The following is a 20,502-nucleotide window of genomic DNA, read 5'->3' on the forward strand; positions in this document are numbered from 1 at the left end:
TCTGAACTTTGGATCCCAGAAGGCAAGTTTCTGATGTTGCCTCATGTCATTTTAAGAAGAGGTAGCTCTCACATAGCACTTCTCATCCACTTATCTCAAAGTGCTTTGCAAGCAATAATTTGGGTAAAATTATTATATAAAATGAAGTTTGTCCCACACAAGTTTACATAATCCTAAAACCAAACCAAATCAACCCTCTCCTCTTTGCCCCCCCTCGAAAGGGGCTAGAAAACCTGAAAGTGTTCCTTTCAGGAATTGCACAAAAGTAGCCTAAAGCGTGAATCATGGCAAACTAGTACACTGAGGACTAGTACTCTCTTGAGAGAGTCACAAACGGCTTTCCTACCTCCTCACACCACCGCTGGCCAAAAAGCAAGATGAGCAAGAGTGCCTACAGTACAAGGAGACTGGTGGCAATGCACTTCCAATTCGTTGCCTGAGCCAATGCTGCTTGTGAGTAGCTACTACTCTCCTCCCTTGAAAGAGGCCAGAAGACAGCCATCTCACATGTCCTACCTTGCAAAGAGAATGTGTATTATGACCTGGGGGAAACCAGGGATGCACAGCCATCAGAGATGAACCACGACCAGGAAAAGCGAAAAAGGTAGAAAGAGCAGAAGTCTTTCTCATGTGGCAGAAGTGCAGGAGTGAACCCGTTTTCCTGCTGCTATTTTGGCTTTAGAGCTAATGGAAGCTCATGTTATCTTGATGCCCTTCTCTACGTGGAGATGGCAGAAAGCACTGAGGCTGCTACGCAAGCTGTAACTGCTCACCTTAGCTTTTCTGTGCACTGTAACCCCGTAAGCCATGCGGGGACGGACTGCACCCTATGCGAGCTGCCCCTGATCTGACAGCAGAGAGGGGCTGCTGCTACCGCAGGAAGACCCTCCTGCTTGCAGAAAGTGAAGCGATTTGCTCAGCAGTGGAAGAGGGGAGTGGTTCAGAATTAAACACAAGAGAAACAGACTGATAGAAAGCTTTGGGAAAGGAGCCAAATATATGAAGGGAAACATATCCTTTATGTCTGTATAGTAAAATCCTAAACTTCGTTGTTGATTGCAGTAAACGCTTCTTTAAACTCATCTTGTCAGTCACCCTTTCCCTCCTTTGCCTTTCCCTTCCTCGGAACAGGACAGAGCACTAATTCTGCAGTGAATGGGAACTTATTTCTAGTTGAACCTCTCTAAAGATGACCCTAGCTGCACCTCATGGATGCTAGAGAACCACCCACTCCGTCCATGTCCCCACATCGTGCTGGTGAGGACTGGTACTCAACACCACGAAAGATGCAGTGGGGTAGCATCCAACTGCCAATGATTTTAAAAGCATTGCCACCATTCATCTTGCATGTTAGCCTAGAAAATGACAGACTCTGTATCTCCCTCCAGCCGTTAGCTGAAACTTGGAGGACAGCCAGGAGAAAAGAGACGTGAAGCCAAAGGGGGTGACCCAGCAGTTCCATGAGCCATTGCTGTTCTTTCCAGTGAATGGATATTCATTTTAATTAAATAAATAGCCTCCTGTAAAGTTTTCTGCCTTGCCTCCTGATACTGTAACTTCTTCACAGTGGTCCTTCCTACAGTCAGATATTATTACCTTTCCTACTTAGAAATGAGGTGCACTCCTGAATTTACTTGAGCCAGATTCAGTTGTGTTACAACTCCTACTGAAGCCAAAGTCAAGGCTGAATTTGTTTTACTAACATTAAGTGCCTGGCAGGAAAGTACTTTGACATGAGCCCTGCAGATCGTGCAATGAAAGCACAAACTGACTTTGTAACGGCAACCAGGTTACTCTAAGCATTACTTACTATGTATTTGGATGTTTAAGAAAATCAGTTTAACTCTTTTCAACAAATACACTTTGTCAAAGATTTTTTTTGGGGGGTGGATGGAAAGAGGGAAGTAGGCCAGTCATATTGCTACTAATTTGATTTTGTACTGAGAACAGATACGTGATCACATAGGCTTGAAGAGCTGAATAAACTGGAGCTACCCCACTACCAACTGCAGTAAGAACAAAGTTACTCTACTGCTCGTCAGCATTCATTTTAATCTGACAGTTATGATGTCACAGAACTCCAATAAAAATGAAGGTGTGAAATTTCAGCTTTTACCCAGCAAATTTTGTATGTGCTTATAGTCCAATGTATGAGGCAACCAAATAGTTTCTATTTCACTTTTACGGTAGTTCATGATTAAGAATGTTCAGCTTTACCAGCTTTATGTTTTCATTTTTATATGGTAAGATTCTCTTTTTCAAATCAGATTCAGAGCAGAATGGAAACCAGTTAAGAATTTTTCATTCTGGGTTTTTCTCCTACACGTCTCAAACGATGCTGCTTTTCAGCAGTGTGGCAGCAGGCTCTAAAATGACAGTATAATCTGAAAACTTTTCACAGCTTACAGAAGCTAAGAAGTGTTTCTTACTGTGTGAGCTTTCAGGTTGTCATGCTTTGTAAAATGGGTGCAATTTTCTTCTAAAATGAAACGTTAACTTTAGAAGAATGCACTGGAGGGAAGAATGCTATTCCTCAAGAGTAAAGATCTTTTTCTCTTCTCTATTTTTATAAATGTAAACATATAAAAATGACAGATGTGTGCAAGCTAGTCTACACACAAACAAACTCCAGTTCCACATGGGCAGGTTCAGCTGGAAGCCTAAATTTGCCTATAGGTAAATGTTAACCCTCAGAAAATAAGGGTTTATTACAAGATGATCCCATTAGGAGATTGTTAACTAAAATGAGCGCATGCCAGGCAATGCTGGAAGAATACAGATCGTGACCTTCTGTTAAGTTTGCTGATAATTTTGGTGATAAAAGAATGCTGGTGCAAGCCTATGGCACATACGTTTACCAATTTAGTTGTATCCTACTCTGCCCTCAGTCCCCAGCACTCTTCTACATGGCATGACTGGCCACGTTTAAATGGCTGATTTAAAAACCCCCACATGTAAACGTGTGGATACCAAAGCCAATTCTTAAATTTGTCAAACTCCATGCTTTATTTTCACTACACCTACCACCCATTAAAACCGTACTAGACACAGAGTCTTGTATGGTGAGTCTGCAGAATTCTTCAGAGCAACACAAATTTCTGTAGGAGTTCTTTTCACATTAAGGTAGTGGGTAGTTGTTTCTGTACATATCTCTAAGCATCTATACTTACAGAACTATCTACCACTTCAATAAAGAATTTGCCAATATTACACTTATTACATAGACCTATTTTACTACAGAACAGAGTGTGCATACACAGGCAGCAAAAACTGCCAAAGTCCAATCTCTGGCAGAGGCTTTTGCAGGACACAATCCTCTCTCTCGAGATTTCCTCCTGAAGGACTCTGCAGACCCCTCACAGGTAGCACCATGGAGATATAATACTATTCAGGTGTATTCACTGTCATGTTCCTGGGTACCTATGGACAGTGAACAGCATTTCATGGGGTTTTCATGACCTACTGCTTTATTCATGTTGCAGTGACCCTGCATAGTTCACAGCCACACTTGCAAACTCTCTTTTAAAGACTTTTAAAGCCACCTCGCCACTGTCAGGGGTGCACACTACATGCAAAATTAGCATAGCAGAAGTGTTCTTTTACCTATGTACCCAAAAAGCCCTCAAAATATAACGTTCAGCAATTCCTTCTCCACATTTTCTCATGCCTCACTTCCATATAAAACTGCTGAAAGAGAGGATCCACTTAGTAGGATCACAGGGATACTGTGAAGTCAATCACAGCCCATTCACCCTTGCTTTTATCCTCTGCTGGAATGGAGAAGTTGTAGCACATGAAGCAGCTTTGGGATTTAATGAACAAATTCAGGCTGTTTTCAAGTGTAACGAAACGCCTGCAATCAATCGTTCCAGTCTATGTCAGGCTGCTGTTGAAGTCGATGGGGTTATCCAATACACTGGCCTTCATAGGTAAAAAGCAATCAGCTAATTTACAGCACTTACTTTCCTACCGTTCCAAAGCACTGTATTTATCCATAGCTGTGTACCAAGAAGCTAAGTGAAGCTAAAGATGCAGCAGCATTTGGACAGAAGGGCATTCAGAAGAAACTGAAAGCACAAACTTGCTCCATTTTTTTCCCCAATGCTATACTATGGCAAATTTACCTGGAAAAAAATCCACCTATGTTCAAGATGACTCTAGGATTTGTTATGCAGTTTATGCAATGAGCTCAGGAATGTATTACCATTTGGTAGCCTTGCAGAGGAAGAACTCGATGTGTTAGACAGCCTGTGCAATAACTCTCTTGCTTTCCCCCAGGAAACTGCCCAAACAAGCAATACCCAAAACATTACTACAAAGAAAAGTAACAGAGTTTTTGGTACCACCCTTTCAGAAATGCTGTTAAGAAAAAGATGAGACTTTGTGGGAACAAGTAACACCAGCTGCCTTCTGAGACTCAAAGTCGCTGCCAAATGAAAATCAAAACATTACGGTGGTGCATTTCATGCCATGCTGCCCCTTTGCTCAGGGGATTCACTACAAGTCTGGTTTTTGGATGGGTACACCTTTTCCCCTCCAATTGGCCTTCCTCTGTTTGCCCTGAGACATACTCTTCAATGTATATTTTGTGAAAATCAAGTTGTTATCAAAGAACTGTTGATAATTTAAGTGCACATTAATACTGGGAAAAAACCTCTTTATATTCCTCACAAGAATACATTTCAGTATTTTTCTACAGAGAAATTATGATCATTATTACTTTTGGAAAAAAAAGAAAGAAAAGAGGAACAACATATATTTTTCTAATTCAAAAAAACAAAGCAAAAATGACCAAGCAGACATTTGCTCCCCATAGGCCATATCAGCTTATGTCTGCATTCTCTTTTCTATAGAGGTATGTATATTTCCTATGTGTGTGTATATATATATAGATATATATATACATGACAAAATTCATTTTGATCTCCACACATCTCACTCAGGTTTTTCTTTACAACCTGTATGAGAATGACTAAACATTATTAATCTAAAAAATAGTTTTCTAAAAACATACATGCATCAGGTTTTTTTCTACCCACAATCTGGGTTATTTCAAAATAACTGAATGAAGCAAATCAGAAACAATTTTGATTTAGACTGTGCCCTGATAATCTAATGACTGTATTTCCAAATACACAATTCAAAATTCAAAATGTTTCGAAAAGATGCATGGCAGCTTTTTCATGGCCCTGAGTCTACAATTTACACTTTGATGGATCTTAGTTTCGATAGGGGAGAAGATTTCTCATTTTGTTTTGTTTTGGTTTTTTTTTTTTCCCCCTAAATAATCCTAGCAAAGACAAGTGCAGCAACCAGAGTGAAGTCAGTTGTGTGAAGGAGTTTGGGCCCAGGAACAGAAATGGAATTGTCCTTAACAACACAGTCGGCATGCTTGGAAGCTGATGCATTACAGGAAAGATGTTTTCTTCACAACAACTGCTGTATTACCAGACAGCACACTTGCATGATGCACGCAATTTTACTCTTTCTTATTTCAAAGTACCGTTGGGACAAATTTTGCCCTTGGATAAGCATGCTCAGGCCCCACTGAAGCCAGGCAGTGGAACTTACAGTCATGTGTCCGAGAGCAGAATTTGTACCCAGTGTTATAAAGAAAGAAAACTGTTTAGTGGATAAATAATGAAGAAAAGGAATTTACAAAACAAACAAGCAAGCATTAAAATATAATTAATTACAAAAAAATAAATAAAAACCAAAAAAACCAGAGCCACTTACAGGGCTTGATGGAGTCTTTGGCCAGCCTGGGCTGCTAATGCTATCACTTTCATCTCCATGAAATGAGGAGATGCTAGCAGAGCTTGGGGACATTGGGGAAGGGACTGGCAGGTTGCCTGGGGTTGGGGGCTGAGAAATACCCTGAGAGCTGTAGCTATCCTGTGGTAGAGGAATAAAAAAAAAAAATATGACAAAGGCAGGGCAAACTTTATTAAAAACAAAAAAAATACATCCAGTTTAACAGACTGACCAATTTTTATATATAAAATATATATAAACAGAGAGACACATACAGAAAACACACACATATATAAATATATTTATATATATATAAAAGGTATTAAAACAACATTGTTAATTAGTATAATTTGGAAAGTTTGCTGGATGCTTGGCTAAAGTCACTAAGCCACCATGCTTATTTCAAGCTCACATGGAATGCTAAGCATGGGTTTCCCCTTATGAAAGAAAGAAAAAAAAACAAGCTGTTCACCTTATTTTATCAAATAAGGCAGGAAAGCAAAATATTAAAGTATGTTGCTGCTGCTGAGGCGGCCAAAACAGGAAGCTATAACTGAAGGCAGAGAAAAATGGCTGCAAGTATTGAAACCAGGCAAGACCCTTCTTTCCCACCCACCTGGCACAGCCGAATCCCCACGCAACTTTTGGCTAGGGTTGCTTTGCCCCCGCAAGTTAAAATGCCGTAAGAACTAGTAACTTTCAGATCCACACAATGAAGGAAAAAAAGAAGAAAAATTAAAAAGAAACAAACAAAGAGATTGCACGTGAATGGAAAGGCATGCAGGAAAGAACAGAAGTGGGTAGGCCAAAACCAGAAGATGGAGGACGACACAGCAGACTTCTGCGGGCTGAACCAACACCACGTGCGGAGGTGGTAAATACCTTTGACTTGCTCTCGGGTTGGGGGGGTCCTTCTTCTTTGCCATCTGCTTTGAGAGGAAGGGGTAGTTTGGACTCACCGGGTGTCATCATATCTGCAAGACCCATAGGTGCTAATCGAAAACAGGAGAAACAGTTAAGCATGACTATGTTTGGGTTTGTAGGCAAAAAACGCTTCCTGCTGCAAGATTGTGGCGACATGTGAAGCAGAGGTGATCCCACCTCTGTCCCGTTATTCTAGCGTCCGGAAACCTGGAAACCTCTTCAGTCGAAGTGAGGAAATAAAAGAGAATGAGCGAGGGGAGAATATAAGCACCGTGCAACAGCAGCGACAAACACTTTACAAAGTAAAATCCTTTTTTCGTGCTGCTGGTGGTCTTCAACTGTCTCCACATTTGTCCACTACATTTTAACAGATCATCAGTCTATTTTAATAACTATTGCACCTTTCCTTTAGCAACAGACAAACGTAAATGAAAATGACGCGCATTTTGCTTGCAATGGTGAATCTGAGAAAAAGGCTGAATTTCCCAATTACGTCTGCATTGAGATTGGTGTCCAGCAGATAATTCCTGCCCCTACCGACTTCAGTATGAATGGTGCAGCATTTGTGAGCCTTAACTACAGAATTACAAGCTGTAAACTCCGCTCTGTTGGAGAACCGGCACTCAACGTCTTCCCCTCCTGCCAAAATGAGGGGAGACTATAACGAACGCACAAATGTCCTTCTCTGATCATGGCACGCAGTTGCTTCCCAGGGGTGTGAGGACTTTAAGGGGTTTTTTTATTCAAAGATGCAAGTGCTAAGTATAGCATTATTGCTGCAGAGCTGCTGGATTCCTGGATTTCTAGAAAGATGCAAGGAGAAACATTCAGATAAATAGACAGAAAATACTGGGCAAAGCAGATGCCAGGAGGTGCCATGACACTGAATCAATGCCAATAACCAGAGAACAACAGCAAGACACCAGGTGATTCTTTTCCTGCGGAAAGCCATGTGCACAGCATTTATGGAAGACTGGATTATCTTCCCTTCCTTTCCCTTTTTTCTCCCCCTCATGCCCTTTGGTTTCAAAGAACGATCTGAGATAAGAAAAACATAGGATAGAATAACCTACAAGGCAATGAAAAAGGAAAAAAATGCATATCCCAAACTTACAAATTTTAAGAACTGGCTAAGCATCATTGTGAAAAAAATAATCTGATCATTACCAGACTAGCGTGACTCTCTGCAAAATGACAATGCTGGCTCGCACTAGGCAGCAGGCACACTGCATAGCAAGCCAAAGAGAGGAGGGGGAAAAGAAGCTTCAAAAATACTTCACAGATTGCCCACTACAAAATGATTATTGCACATATTCATGTATTACTATGTTTTAGAAAATAATTAGTTTTAATTACAGCAGTGAGAGCATGAGCAGGACTCTGGCGAATATGCTGGCAAGCTTTGCAGTGCTAATTTGCTAATATCTTTAGCATCACTGCAGGTTGAGACTATGGGTCTGCCAACAAAACCTACCCAGCCATGTGCCATGTGAGTTTACAACTCTATGCTCAATATTCAGCTTTGAACTGCCGGTGTTTTTCATGGGCACATTTTCTTGTTTTTTCAAAGCACATTTGTAGCCCAATCAAGCCCTTAAAGTCATCACAACATATAAATCATAATTGAGATTTTTTATTTTTTTTTTAAAATTACTTGCCATACTTAAGACTTCAAGAATTGGAACAAAAAGCCTTTCTCAAGTGATGCAGCTGCAGAGAAAAATCTATTGGGATCAGCTAAAAATGCTGTTATTTTTATGTATGTGTGTGAAATCTCAACAAAACAGCCAAGCAATATGACGCTGGGAAGCCAGCATCCACTAAGCATTTGATTCGTATGCATTTTGCCCTTATACTGCGTTTGAGCAGTTGGGGAAGCTTGTGACCATTATAAAGTGCAGGATGGCGGCCTAACACCTTTTAGTTTTGAATTTCACAGGGGTTTTGGGGGGTTTTTTGTTTTTTGTTTTTTTTTTTTTTAAAAAGTTATTTTTAGAGATTTTTAAAAAAATATATGTACAAAATGATCAAATGTATGCCACAGTCTGGTTTCAAACTGGGATGCAGAACTGTTATACAAAATCCATTTTAACAGTTAACACATTTCATGCTGTGAAAGCGCTAAAAAAGTCTTAGTTTTAGTTTCAAAGCAACCAAAGATGACCCTTCCCCTCTAAAGCAGTTTTAGAGAGGTCAAACAAAGCAAAGTTAACAATCACACTTCTTCACCAGAATTCTGCATGGCTAAATCCTCTGCTGATGTCTCACTGCTATCTAGGCTGGCATATTGTATTTCTATTACAAAGAATATAATAATTGTGCCCACTCCTGCTAGTCCTGTTTCCATCAGAATTCCTTTACAAAATCTCTTTTCCAGAGAGTTAACACCTCATGTAAAGCGCAAGTAACTCTAGTCTGCAAATTACTACACATATTCTGACTGTATTAACCATGTTTAGAAATGTAAAAATACTGACCCATTTTGGCTTTTTAGTATTTCTTGCTGGCATATGCAAATATAACTATTAGGAGTTGGAGACAATTATGAAAAAAATCAGTAAATTTTCCCAAATTCTGTTTCGCTTTGTTTTCTAAATTATTTACTTCACCTACAGCCTTTCTTTCTACCTATAAGAGGAGAACTGCAAGGATTTTACTAGCAAATTGCAAGGTTGTCTAGTTTCCCTCTGGCTTTTACCTAAGATGTTTCCACAGCTATTTTTCTATCTACTGTTGAAATGCTGTTTCATAACTTCTTGCAAACGTACTCTCCAGTGATTTGCAAACAGACATTCCTTCACTTTTTTTTAGCAAAGCGGTACAGAGAGAACATTGTTTTGACCCTTTCTGAGCAGTGAAATACTGTTATTGTCAGGAAACTGCTAAAATCAGACACTGTCTCTTTCTACACAGGTACTAATAATTCTGCATGTGAAGTGCAGACCAAAGGATAAAACATTTTAGAGAGGAGGATAACAGGGAAATCTTGACTCAAAAAGTGTTGTAGTGTACTGTGAACAGGTTTCAAGTACTAGCCTCTGGCTTATTATAAGAATTTAAGAGCTGGAATGATTTCAAAAAGCAAGTACGGGTCATGGTCTTGAATTAACTATTCCACACTGAATTTAATGTACTCAAAAGGCAGATATTGACATGAGTAAAACTGCAGCAAAGTATTCTTTTTTTGCTAAAGGCTGCTCTATCAGTCCCAGAAGATGATGAAATACTGTAGGAGCAGCAATACACAAACATTGTTTTTCTCTTTATTGCTAGTACAGTAACAAATCACACTCTACAAAACAAAATATCACATCCTTTCTAAGACATTCCTCCCTCCCCTCCACCCCTAGCAGACTCCCTCTGAAAAAAAGAGAAGAAAAAGAAAAAGCAGTGAATTTGTGACTCCTGGGGAGTTAGCGAGAGGATCCCTGCTGCCTTTATGCCCACAGGAAAATCGCAAGAGGGACGACAGCACTGCCTAATGTCCCACCACGAATGACCACCCTCCCTCTGGGGAAAACCACAGCCCAGGGTGCTCGGGCACCTTATCTGAAAAGCCGAGTGGGCTGCCAAGGACCTCAGCACCGCACCTCCTTTCTGCCCACCCAGCCTCCTCTGAGGGATGACACGTGCATGTGGTTTGGGACGTGGGCATCTCTGCGCCAGGAGCTGGCCTGATTTACAGTCACCCAATGACCACGGGATCACGGTCATCGCTTGTTTGGAGTATAGGTGATGGGATACCTCAGCTGTTACCTACTGCTGACATCCTCCAGAAAGGTTATTTAAATGTGCATTATATAACAGCTCATACAAAGATATGCGTTAGAGCAAAAAAATTCATGAAATAAATGGAAGTTGCCGTTTTTCAGAAAAATGTAACCAAGTTGCAAAACAGAGAAAGCCAATTAAGATTTCTAAAAAAAGCTTCATGTTCATAAATATGATTGCTCTCTCTATCAGATGTTCAGCCAAATAAATACAAAGTCAAATATATATAATATAAATGCAAAGGTAAGTGTTGTATCTATTTTTAATGTTATTTTTAAGAGCATCCCTTTAATTCCTTTAGTGCAAATAACTTTTCCTACAACTTCATGTTTTACGTAAAGTATTACGATGTTAAAAATTAGTTGGGAATAATAATACCCAGAAAATGGAATGTTTCAGTAGGACAGAGGTAGTGAAATTAGAAAAGGATCCTTGTGGCAGTAAGGAGATTAATGCCTTTTTATTGTTTTGTTCACCTCCAGAGGTAGCAGAGATTATGAGTGCCAGCTTCTGTGCAAGCACAATATGGAAATCTGTGAGATCCAAACGCCATATTACTTCTTTTTAAAAATAATTTTTCACTAGAATTAACAAGGCTCACAGCATGACATTATTATTTTACTTATGTTGGGTTTTGTAAGTTTCCCCTTGTTAGATATATTTTTAAAGCCTGAATTTAAAAAATAGGGGGGAAAAAATCTAAAATGTTTATGGGAAATGTGAACTCGTATAACAAACGGACAGTGGAGGTTATACAATTTTTCTGAATGGTTTGTTCCATAATCGTGCAGGGATTCTGGCACTTTTTCTTGACGCTTTTGGTATTGTTATGGATGGGATACTCTATCAGAAGAGATACTCTATCACAAAGATCTATCTGCTTTGATCTCATAATTTCTGTGTTCCTAAACTGCCTTCCATGAGGACAAGCTGGCGATCCATTGTTTGAGCCACAGTCACTGTTGCAGTACCAGGATGCAGAACTGCAACATGATTTTCCTTTCAATTGTGACATTAATTAAAACAACCTAAAGAGTAAAAAAGGATCAACTGGTAATAAGCAGTTATAAACACCAATAAAACCGCATGGCAAAACCAGTGTTACGCTTAGCTGCACTGAAGCTCCAAAACCATACAAAAACAATTCCAAGCAGCATCAGTAATCTTCCTCTACTTTACAGAATAAAACCTAGAAGTGCCTTCGATTAAAATGACTACAACCACAACCTACCTTCCTCCCTCAAAACAGGCAACACAATGGCTCTGCTCCAAAACCCAGGCAACCAAGAAACCAACTTCTCCCTATTGCTTACCCTTGTTTTCCACTGGCCTCGAACTGAAACCACAGTTGTTCGTGCTGTGTGCGTGTCAGTGAGTTAACTACCGCCTCCATCAGCAGTCACCCGGTCGCATTGGGTTTTGGCCCTACACACGGACTGAACCCTGTTTTATCCGACAGGGCCAGAGCTGACCCTGCAGCGCTCCCCCAGCTCAAGACATTATCATTTCCAGTTAAGCTCAGCCCTTAATTTCTTTGACCCGAGCAGGATGAGGCAGGACAGGGGGAAACACAGCGTTCCCGCTGCATGTGCCCCCAGCACTATATTCACACCTCGTTTTCTCTTGTTGTTCCCCCTGCACCAACGCTGTCTGTGTGCTCTTGGAGGCCGGCTGCGTAAAGCAATACAGTGCAATCTGGGTGCATGTCTGCTCGCACACAGAGGAGAAGAGGTGCGCTGAACTCCTCTAGTTCATCTCGTACTGACTTTCCATTGGGTAATCTTTGAATTAATAAAACTGGAACGAAAGAAAACCTCACAAATGCACTGGCAGAAAAAACCCTGATAAATGTTTAAATTATTAAAAATCCAATATTTCAGAATGCATAACACAATAAAAAGAGTATGACTACCCCATACAAAAGACTGCTAGGATAAATGGCCTTGCATTGAACAGATTTCCACTGTATGAAATAACGAATGGCTGAATTATCTGAACAAAAAAACCTCTGTGAATCTTCCTTTAAACTGGTTATTCCTTAGGAATACATAAATCTTCTTAGGCAGGGCACTCTGCCATCTGTTTGCTGTTGGTTATTTTTGCAGCTCTGGGGGCCAAAGGAAAAGGGGGAAAAATTACTTCTGCTAATAGCAAAACAGAATTTATAGCACGGTTTCAATGCTCAGAAGTAATTTTATTTCAGCAAGCCAGACAAAACACATAACTACACAAACAAAACATAATATTACCTGGGACAGCTCTGGTGGGGGAAAAGCAAGCTATTATCTAATGGTCTTTTCAACAGCTTTTCCCTCTTCATCCAGACAGGGAAGTGTGCTGTCTGGACTAACCAATGGCTTCCAAGCCAGCACTGGAAGAAACCTTTCTTTTTGTTTTTTTTTCTTTCCTTTCCTTTTATTTTCTTTTTAAAAGATCTTACTGATTAACAGCTTCTTTTCTGTTTATTCTGCTAACCAAAACTGTAACATAATATTCTTGAAAAATAAGACACTGTTAAGTGTCTCAGGAGCTCCCATGTAGGTAAAGAAACCCTCTGCACATACCAGACACTAGAATCTCACAGTAGCCATTTTCTCCCAGGAAGCAGGGACATAAAAAATTGCCAGGGAGGAAAGGCAGGGAGGAGGCAGGAGATGAAGGAACGACACAAGCTAAGCAGGGCAGAGAGGAAGATACTGAAACACAGGCTCTTGGTAAGATACAACTTAAGGAGTAGGGCATCTCTGAAGAAATAAACAAAAGTAGAAACAAAATCAACTAAAATCCCAAATCAAATCACCTTAGCACAACCTATCCAGCTTTCAGAAAAACTTCAAAAAAGCCCAAAAGCTGACGCAATCAGTAAAGCATGCACAGAGTATTTGGGAGGATCCACTTCAGGGTCACTGAAACTCCATCCAAACCCACCCCAATCAAAGAATTGATCTTTACTGAAGCATTATCTTGATGGAGGATAATTGTCAGGAGTTCAAGCTGAATACAGACTATAAAGCACACTTGCACAGATTTACTTCATAGTGTCATTGTCTTCACAGTCACACACAAAGCTGCAAAAAATTCCAAATTCACAAGTCACGACATGAAGGATAAATCCAGCAGCTACACTGAATATGCTTTTTCTGCAAAAGGAAATTATGATTAAATTTCATATACTGATATTTAAGTAAGTAAATGAAGAAACCTTATATATGGTTATATGGATTTTGGAAACAGTAAATATGGCCTATGTTTTCCGAATAGAGTAATTATTTTAAGTGCTACACTTACAGAATCTTCAAGTCAGAGCAGGTGCACATCTCTTTTTTTAAACCAGTATCACATTAAATAGCTGAAATTGCAATCTTAGGAAGGAAGACACTGAAAAGCAACAGCAGCCTCTTAAAAGATGAGGTTTTTCTCTTTCCCTCTATTGAAGGAACACACACACACACACACACACACAAAAATACGTATACTTGCTAGTCAACACCTATGTCAAACTGGGTCCGAGTGTTGCTGGAACTGTTCAAAACACTGTATTCATCTACATGCTGTGCAAAAGGACTTAATGAAAAATGCATGAGTTACTGTACAAAAAACCCGTGAATACCTTAGCCTAGTTTCAAATCACTCCAAACTACCCAGCAGGGGTCAATTGACTGAAGGTGGCTATCCCTCTGCCGCCAGCCCAGGACTGGGACCGTTAAGCAGATTTATGGAGGAAGGTCACTGCTGGAAGGTTACCCACCATTACCTGTTGAACTGTTCACCATGTTAGGTGCCATGCTGTAAGGAGGAGCCTGCGGGTTCATCAAGCCAGAGCTGTTGTTCATCGGCTGAGTGTAGGGGGAGCTGGATCCCATGATACCGCTCTGATTCATGGCAGGAAAATTGCCTTGCCTACGAGAAGAAAAAGCACACACACGATGTCTCATTATGTACCTCATTGCTGAAGATGCTGTGGTTTGTCACAGAGTACATCTCCTATTGTTTGCAAATAGCTAAGGAGAAGACACGCAATTAGTTCATTTTACCTACAAGGGGAGCCATTAGTCTTGAATCAGTTACTGTATATCTGAGACGGAATTGGACTGAACATGAATTTCAAGAATGTATACAGTGTCTTTATATGTCACAACCAATCAACAGAAAAATACAACTCATATTATTTATCCCATGAGTAGACACCAATGTGATCAGGAGTCAAAATGAGAACCTAGAGTTGGCATAAAAAATTTCAGTGAATTGCAATTTTGACCACACAATAGACAACCTTGCCTGCCGTAGCTTAAAAAACAATGAAATGACCAGAACAAAAATGGGTACCATAGAAATCTGTTTCAGATTTCTGTATCTGATGTTATCGCACACACCTTGGTTCCTGTAAAGCACTTCCAGTCCCAGGGTGCAAAGGAGAAATCCAATTGCATGTGAACATTTATCTTGAGCGTAACTCATGACCAAAAGTGGCATTCACACAACTCCATGTGAAATCACATACATGTAACTTCCTGCTTCTCTTCTTCCTCAAAGCAACTTTTTCTTTTTTTTTTAAATAACGCAACATGTTCCCATTTCCAGTACTGATCTAGGGCCCAAAGTTATTTAGCAACCACTAAAGCAAACATAAACGTGACTGCAGCATTGAATAAAATGTTCATCTTGTTGCACATGCCATCTACATCCGGTCTTTCAAAAAAACCATGCACATAGTACATGTTGTTGAAACAAGAAATGTCTGCAGAACTATTTTGGTTTTGAAAATTAATCACATATCTGTATAATGCTTTCATAACTAAGACTTAAGCTTATCTGAAAAACTGCCTTGAATGAAGCCCTTACCTAATTCTGCACATCTTCAGATGCAAAGATCTTCAGATCAAATATTTTTGAAGGCTAAACGCGACCTACTCTTTAAGTTCTAAAAAGTATCTAAGTACACTTTGTACTTGACTTTGCAAATTCTGTAGATAAACTGAGGCACAAGGAAGAAAATAATCCAATCCAAGTAAGAAGAATCACCCAATGTAATGCTTGATCTGACTTAAAAAAACCCCTTTTACTATTTTAATCCATAACACAATTATCTGCCTTTTCTTAGTATAGTTGAAGACTGTACATATTATGATTTTTATATGGATATAGACTTATACATATAAAATCATATACAGAGATAAAAACATATGCAAAAATATACTTACTTGTATATTCATAGCCTATGTAGGAAAATACAAAACTCAGACCTGTTTCTTCAATGTACCCCTTGTCAATTTATGCTGTTTTTCCAAATAAAGGAGACTAGAAAAGAAGCAACCACTCCTTTACATTGCTTTGGTACCTGTCTAGCTTTTTTTTTTCTCATGAAAAACAAAGCATTTGATTTTATCCTACAGGCAGGGAAAGCTGCATATGCTGGTAGCAAGACAGAGTTTTGGTATAAATTCTACTTTTCATTATTATACAGTATTCAAACAAACCAGACAACCCCCAAACCAACAACCCTGAATAACTTCAATGGCTTCTTGTCTTCTCCAAACTCATGGCAGATTCCTAACGCAATTGGTAGAAATGCATTTCTTTTTTAGCAGGTACAGGAGGCAGACCATTAAAGCACTATTTGGCCTAATTTTTCTTGACACATTGTGAATTTCTTCAAAGGAAAGAGAGTGTGTTATCTAAATAAAGCATCTTTCTCCAAGTCAGTTTTGTCCTTTGCTCTCTGAAGACAAACTTTTCTTCACTCTTGCAAAGAGGCAAAGGCTTTCTTTTGATATGAAGGAGACAACTGCCATACAATGTCATTTCCCTGATGAAGCTTGCAACGAGTAGTGGAGGGAAAAGATTTAAAATGCACAGTGGTGCAATGCTCCAAGGGAAAATTACAAAGGGAAAAGAGAAGAGCAGGACTATTTGGCAACAACTTTAAAAGATTTCAGTCACACAATCAAGCTTTTCTTATGTAAATACTGTATCTTAAACACCCCCAGCCCCCTTTTTTTAGCTGAAAATTGCTGTACTTCAACAAATGCAGTTAACTGAAAAGTTCTTTCTATGCTGGATAAGTGAGATCCTTTTCCTTACTGGCTAAAGGTACTAGTAAGGATGAAGCAAGTGTGCAAATGTATTTTTTACACTTTAAAAAAGAAGTAATAGATTTTGAAAGGTTCCTTTATGGAGTAAGGCTAGGATTCTGGAAAAGACCGAAGTCTCTACATGTACCTATCTCTCCAACGTCCTTCTTTTGCTTTAAAAATACACGAGACACGCACCTTGCAGGTAAGCTGAAATTGGTCCTGACCTACTAATATTTCAATACTATTACTTATAGCATGTATACCTTCTAAGCTGTGGGGCTGTTCACTGTCTCAAATTGAGGTACAACCGATTTCATGTTACCCACTATGGACATCAATCTCAATTGTTGCTCATGAAAGCGCAATGCTGTACAACAGCTTTACACCAACAAGTATGAAACTATTTCCAGTTTAGATGGAGAGTGGAAATTAAACAAAAGGAATATACTTGCTCTGTCCAGGACAGCAAGAAAACAACTGCCGTCTAAAAAAATTGCTTCTGTACCCAGAAAGACCTGCATGGCAGAACCTAATTCTGAAATTTCATCTGGCAAGACAGTACCTTTCCCTTTCGTCCTCCCATGTGATGCCGCACTTGGAATGGACACAGCTCTCCATCTCTGGAAAGAGCCCAGCCAAGTGAAAAGGCTCAGCACCACCCTTGGCAGAACTTTGTCCTTCCCTGGTCCCCTCTCAAAGCACTGACCACAGCACACGTGAGCTAATTCAGTAACACTGAAAGGCGACATCCTCTAAGAGCAAATGTTATTTTACCCTGAGATTGGGTACGGTACGCAGTACGGAGCTCCTCCACATATTATTCTGCTCTATGATGACTTGGAGTGGAAAGTTTCTTTAGGGAGAAATAATCAGGTATTACTTCAGCCTTTAATTCTCACTCCACAGTGGGCCTCCTTTGAGTAAAGACTGCCGACTGTGACAAATTGTGCTGCATCAGTGCTACAATATGAAGTGGAGTCCATTAAGAACTGAGCTGAGATCACCAAACTCATTTTGATTAACCTCCAGGTCACTAAACACTTATAAATATGTTACACAGCAGCTGCTAAACATATTTATATATGCTTAAGGTCACAGCATCATCTGTTGGTTGTTGGAGTTAAGTCAAAAATCTTATGCTTCCTTCTGTGCTGCTTTTAGTAAAGGCATATCCAACGTACTATTTAAGAGACAGTTATCTCAAAGCATACTACCAGACTCTCTCCTACATCTCCCATTTCCCTCCTCCATTTTTCTGGGAGGCTAAATAAAAATCAAGTCTTTTAAAAACAGTCTGCTGTACACGTAGTGACATCTAATGGCAAAATTTCAACTGACCGGCTATGAATTCTAGAGCAGAACCAACCCACTTTACGTAAGCGATTTTACAATATTTACCACGTAAACACCAATGGTTGGGTTGCTTAGGGATGACACAAGTCATAATTAGGAATAATAGGAAGAAACTAAGAATATAATGAAAAAAAGTCTTCATGGTGAGATGCAGTTATCCTTGAAGGGAGTGAAGTTAACCCCAGTAACTTGACACTTTTGCACACAGACAACACATTAGAAAATGAACGGGTCAGAGAAATCCTGCATTACAAATGAACCAGATGACCTGTCAGGTATTTTCCAGCTCAAACTCCTCCAATACCGTGATCCCAGATCACATATTTTTCCCCATTAAGAAGAAAAAGCAGCTGGGCCAATACAAATTTAGGATTACGCTATCAATTTAAGCACCATATGTAAGCCCAAGCATTTCTTTTTTCTGCTCTATTGCTACAAGTAGATCTCCAAGTATTCAGCAAATGGAAGAGATTAAAAATGGGAAAGGGGGCGAATCTGCTTGCTTTTTGTGGTTTATTTACTCTGTTGACAACTTAGTAATTCACAGCACTTGCATAATGCCAGAGCCAGTTGTTATGCTTGAGGAAAGAGCTGCCACCCAGGGGGACCTAGACAGGCTGGAGGAATGTGCTGACAGGAACCTTATGAAAGTCAACAAGGACAAGCGCAAGGTCCTGCACCTGGGCAGGATGAGCCTCCTGCAGCGGTGCCGGCTGGGGCTTGACTGGCGTGAGCGGCTTTGCTGAAAAGCCTCTGGGCATCTTGGCAGACAGGGAGCTGAGCCTGAGCCAGCAGAGTGCCCTGGCAGCAAAGAGGGCCAACAACATCCCGGGCTGTGTGACCAGGAACAGAGCCAGGAGATGGAGGGAACTGATCATCCCCTCCTTACTCGGCACTCATTAGACTCCATCTAGAATATCATGTCCAGTGTTGGATTCCCTGGTGAAGGAAAGATGATGATAAACTGGAGTGAGTTTAGCAGAGGTCCCCATAGCTGGTCAGGGCTTGAGCACTCACCCTGGAAGGGCTGAAGGATGAGGGCTAGTTCAGCCTGGGGCTGAGACAGCTTTTGAGAGGAACCTAACAGCAGCCCCCCAGCACCTAAAAGGAGGTCAGCAAGAAGATGAAGACAGGCTCTTCGCAGTGGGGGATGGTGGGAGGATGACACTCCACAGGCAAAAGTTAAAATATGAGAAGTTCATACCAGATGTAAGGAAAGGATGTAAGGAAACCCTTTTCCTAGTGAAAACAGTCAGGCACCAGATCTGGTGACCCAGAGAGGTTGTGCAGTCTCTGCCCTTGGAGGTTTTCAAGACCCAACTGGATAAAGCCCTGAGCTCTCACCTGAGCCTGCTGAGAAGCAGGTTGGACCACAGACCTCTCCACGTTCCTTCCAGCCTGAATGACCCTACGATCCTAGATTGTCAGCTTCATAGTGCTGTTGATAGTCTGGTGTACTATAGGGTCCAAAATACAACTGGTCAAATTCAAAACATTCCCTTTTAAGAAGGTCCTGTTCTGTTCTTTTGTTTTCCTTCATTTGCAATCTACCCAAAGCTTAATCTGCACTTAATCTCTTTTCTCTGCAGAACAAGGAGCATCAGATTTAATTGTGTCTTCTGAGATAATGCAGAAGTCCATGTATTTAAAAGAGAGGAGATGACATGCGAGATCTGGTCATTGTTAAAAAGCAGAACAAAGAAATTGTAAGAAAGAAGAGCACTGACAATATAAAGGAGTACACGAGTGATCACAGCTGCTGAGGAGCAGTGTCTCTTATACTGAGATGTCTTCCTTTAATCGGACCTGAAATCACCGGTAGGTTAGTGTGTTGACTCTGACACTGTTGCCATCTGATGAAGGTTTTTACTGCCAACTTCCTCAGATTTGAACAGACAACTAATTACAAAATTGAGTTGAGAGGTAGGTGTGGTTTAGCTGTGGACAACGATAAAAGTGGACTATGCTTCTCAGCGGGACAAGAAACCAAGACACGACTTTTAATATGGAAACATGTCAAAGCTCAGGTTTTTTGCTCTGTGCACAGGGATCAAGTTCTACAACTTTCTGTGGATTTTCCGGCATGCATCTGATGCTCTGTGCTCTCCTCTAGATCTAAACCTGTAACACTGGAGCAAAGCCCTTCACGCAGTCAGAAAAAACGATCCAGCTTCTGTAATGAGCCCTGTGGCAGCCTGAGCACAGGGGGAAGTCAAGCACAGAAACGTGTAGGGAACAGAAGAAGGGTCCAGAGGTGGAAAATCTAGAAGGGCTGGAGGTCAGGTGACTTTGGGGCAGAAAAAAAGATGGAAATGGAGGGGAGAGCAGATGGAAGTGAAGAATGAACAACAAGGGTTGGGAGCATCCTCACTAGGTGCCAAAGTTTTTTAGGGTCAGGAGGATGATGGGCGCTCCAGAGAAGGGAGATGAAACAGAGATGCAGGAGGAGGAGCAGGGAGGAACACACAGAGAGCAGCTACTCCGAGGGTAAACACAGGGAAGGTCCTTCCAGCACGAACGTGGAGCCTCTCAGCCAGGTCTGCCTAAAGGAAGGGAGAGATTCACAGGGACCCTCAAAAGCAGGGTGCCACCAGAGAGGTGCCTTCCTGCAGCTCCTCTGCTCGTG

General features: G+C 40.6%; 1 protein-coding gene across 10 annotated transcripts in view; it reads right to left on the minus strand.

Moving 5' to 3' along the window:
* Window positions 1–20,502, minus strand: part of ARID1B (AT-rich interaction domain 1B) — a 336,972-nt gene that overhangs the window by 29,894 nt on the left and 286,576 nt on the right. For 4 of the 10 annotated variants that reach the window (XM_075748351.1, XM_075748349.1, XM_075748345.1 and 1 more), the window contains 3 exons: window positions 14,204–14,349; window positions 6,637–6,746; window positions 5,737–5,895 (listed from right to left, as the gene is read on the minus strand). In XM_075748351.1, the coding sequence (XP_075604466.1) occupies window positions 5,737–5,895; window positions 6,637–6,746; window positions 14,204–14,349 (415 nt within the window). Of the gene's footprint in view, window positions 1–5,736; window positions 5,896–6,636; window positions 6,747–14,197; window positions 14,350–20,502 lie in introns of all 10 variants that reach the window. The other 6 variants (XM_075748343.1, XM_075748344.1, XM_075748341.1 and 3 more) reach the window with 3 other exon arrangements.

The sequence above is a fragment of the Balearica regulorum genome, chromosome 3 (assembly GCF_011004875.1).
Source record: "Balearica regulorum gibbericeps isolate bBalReg1 chromosome 3, bBalReg1.pri, whole genome shotgun sequence".
Classification (NCBI taxonomy): domain Eukaryota; kingdom Metazoa; phylum Chordata; class Aves; order Gruiformes; family Gruidae; genus Balearica; species Balearica regulorum.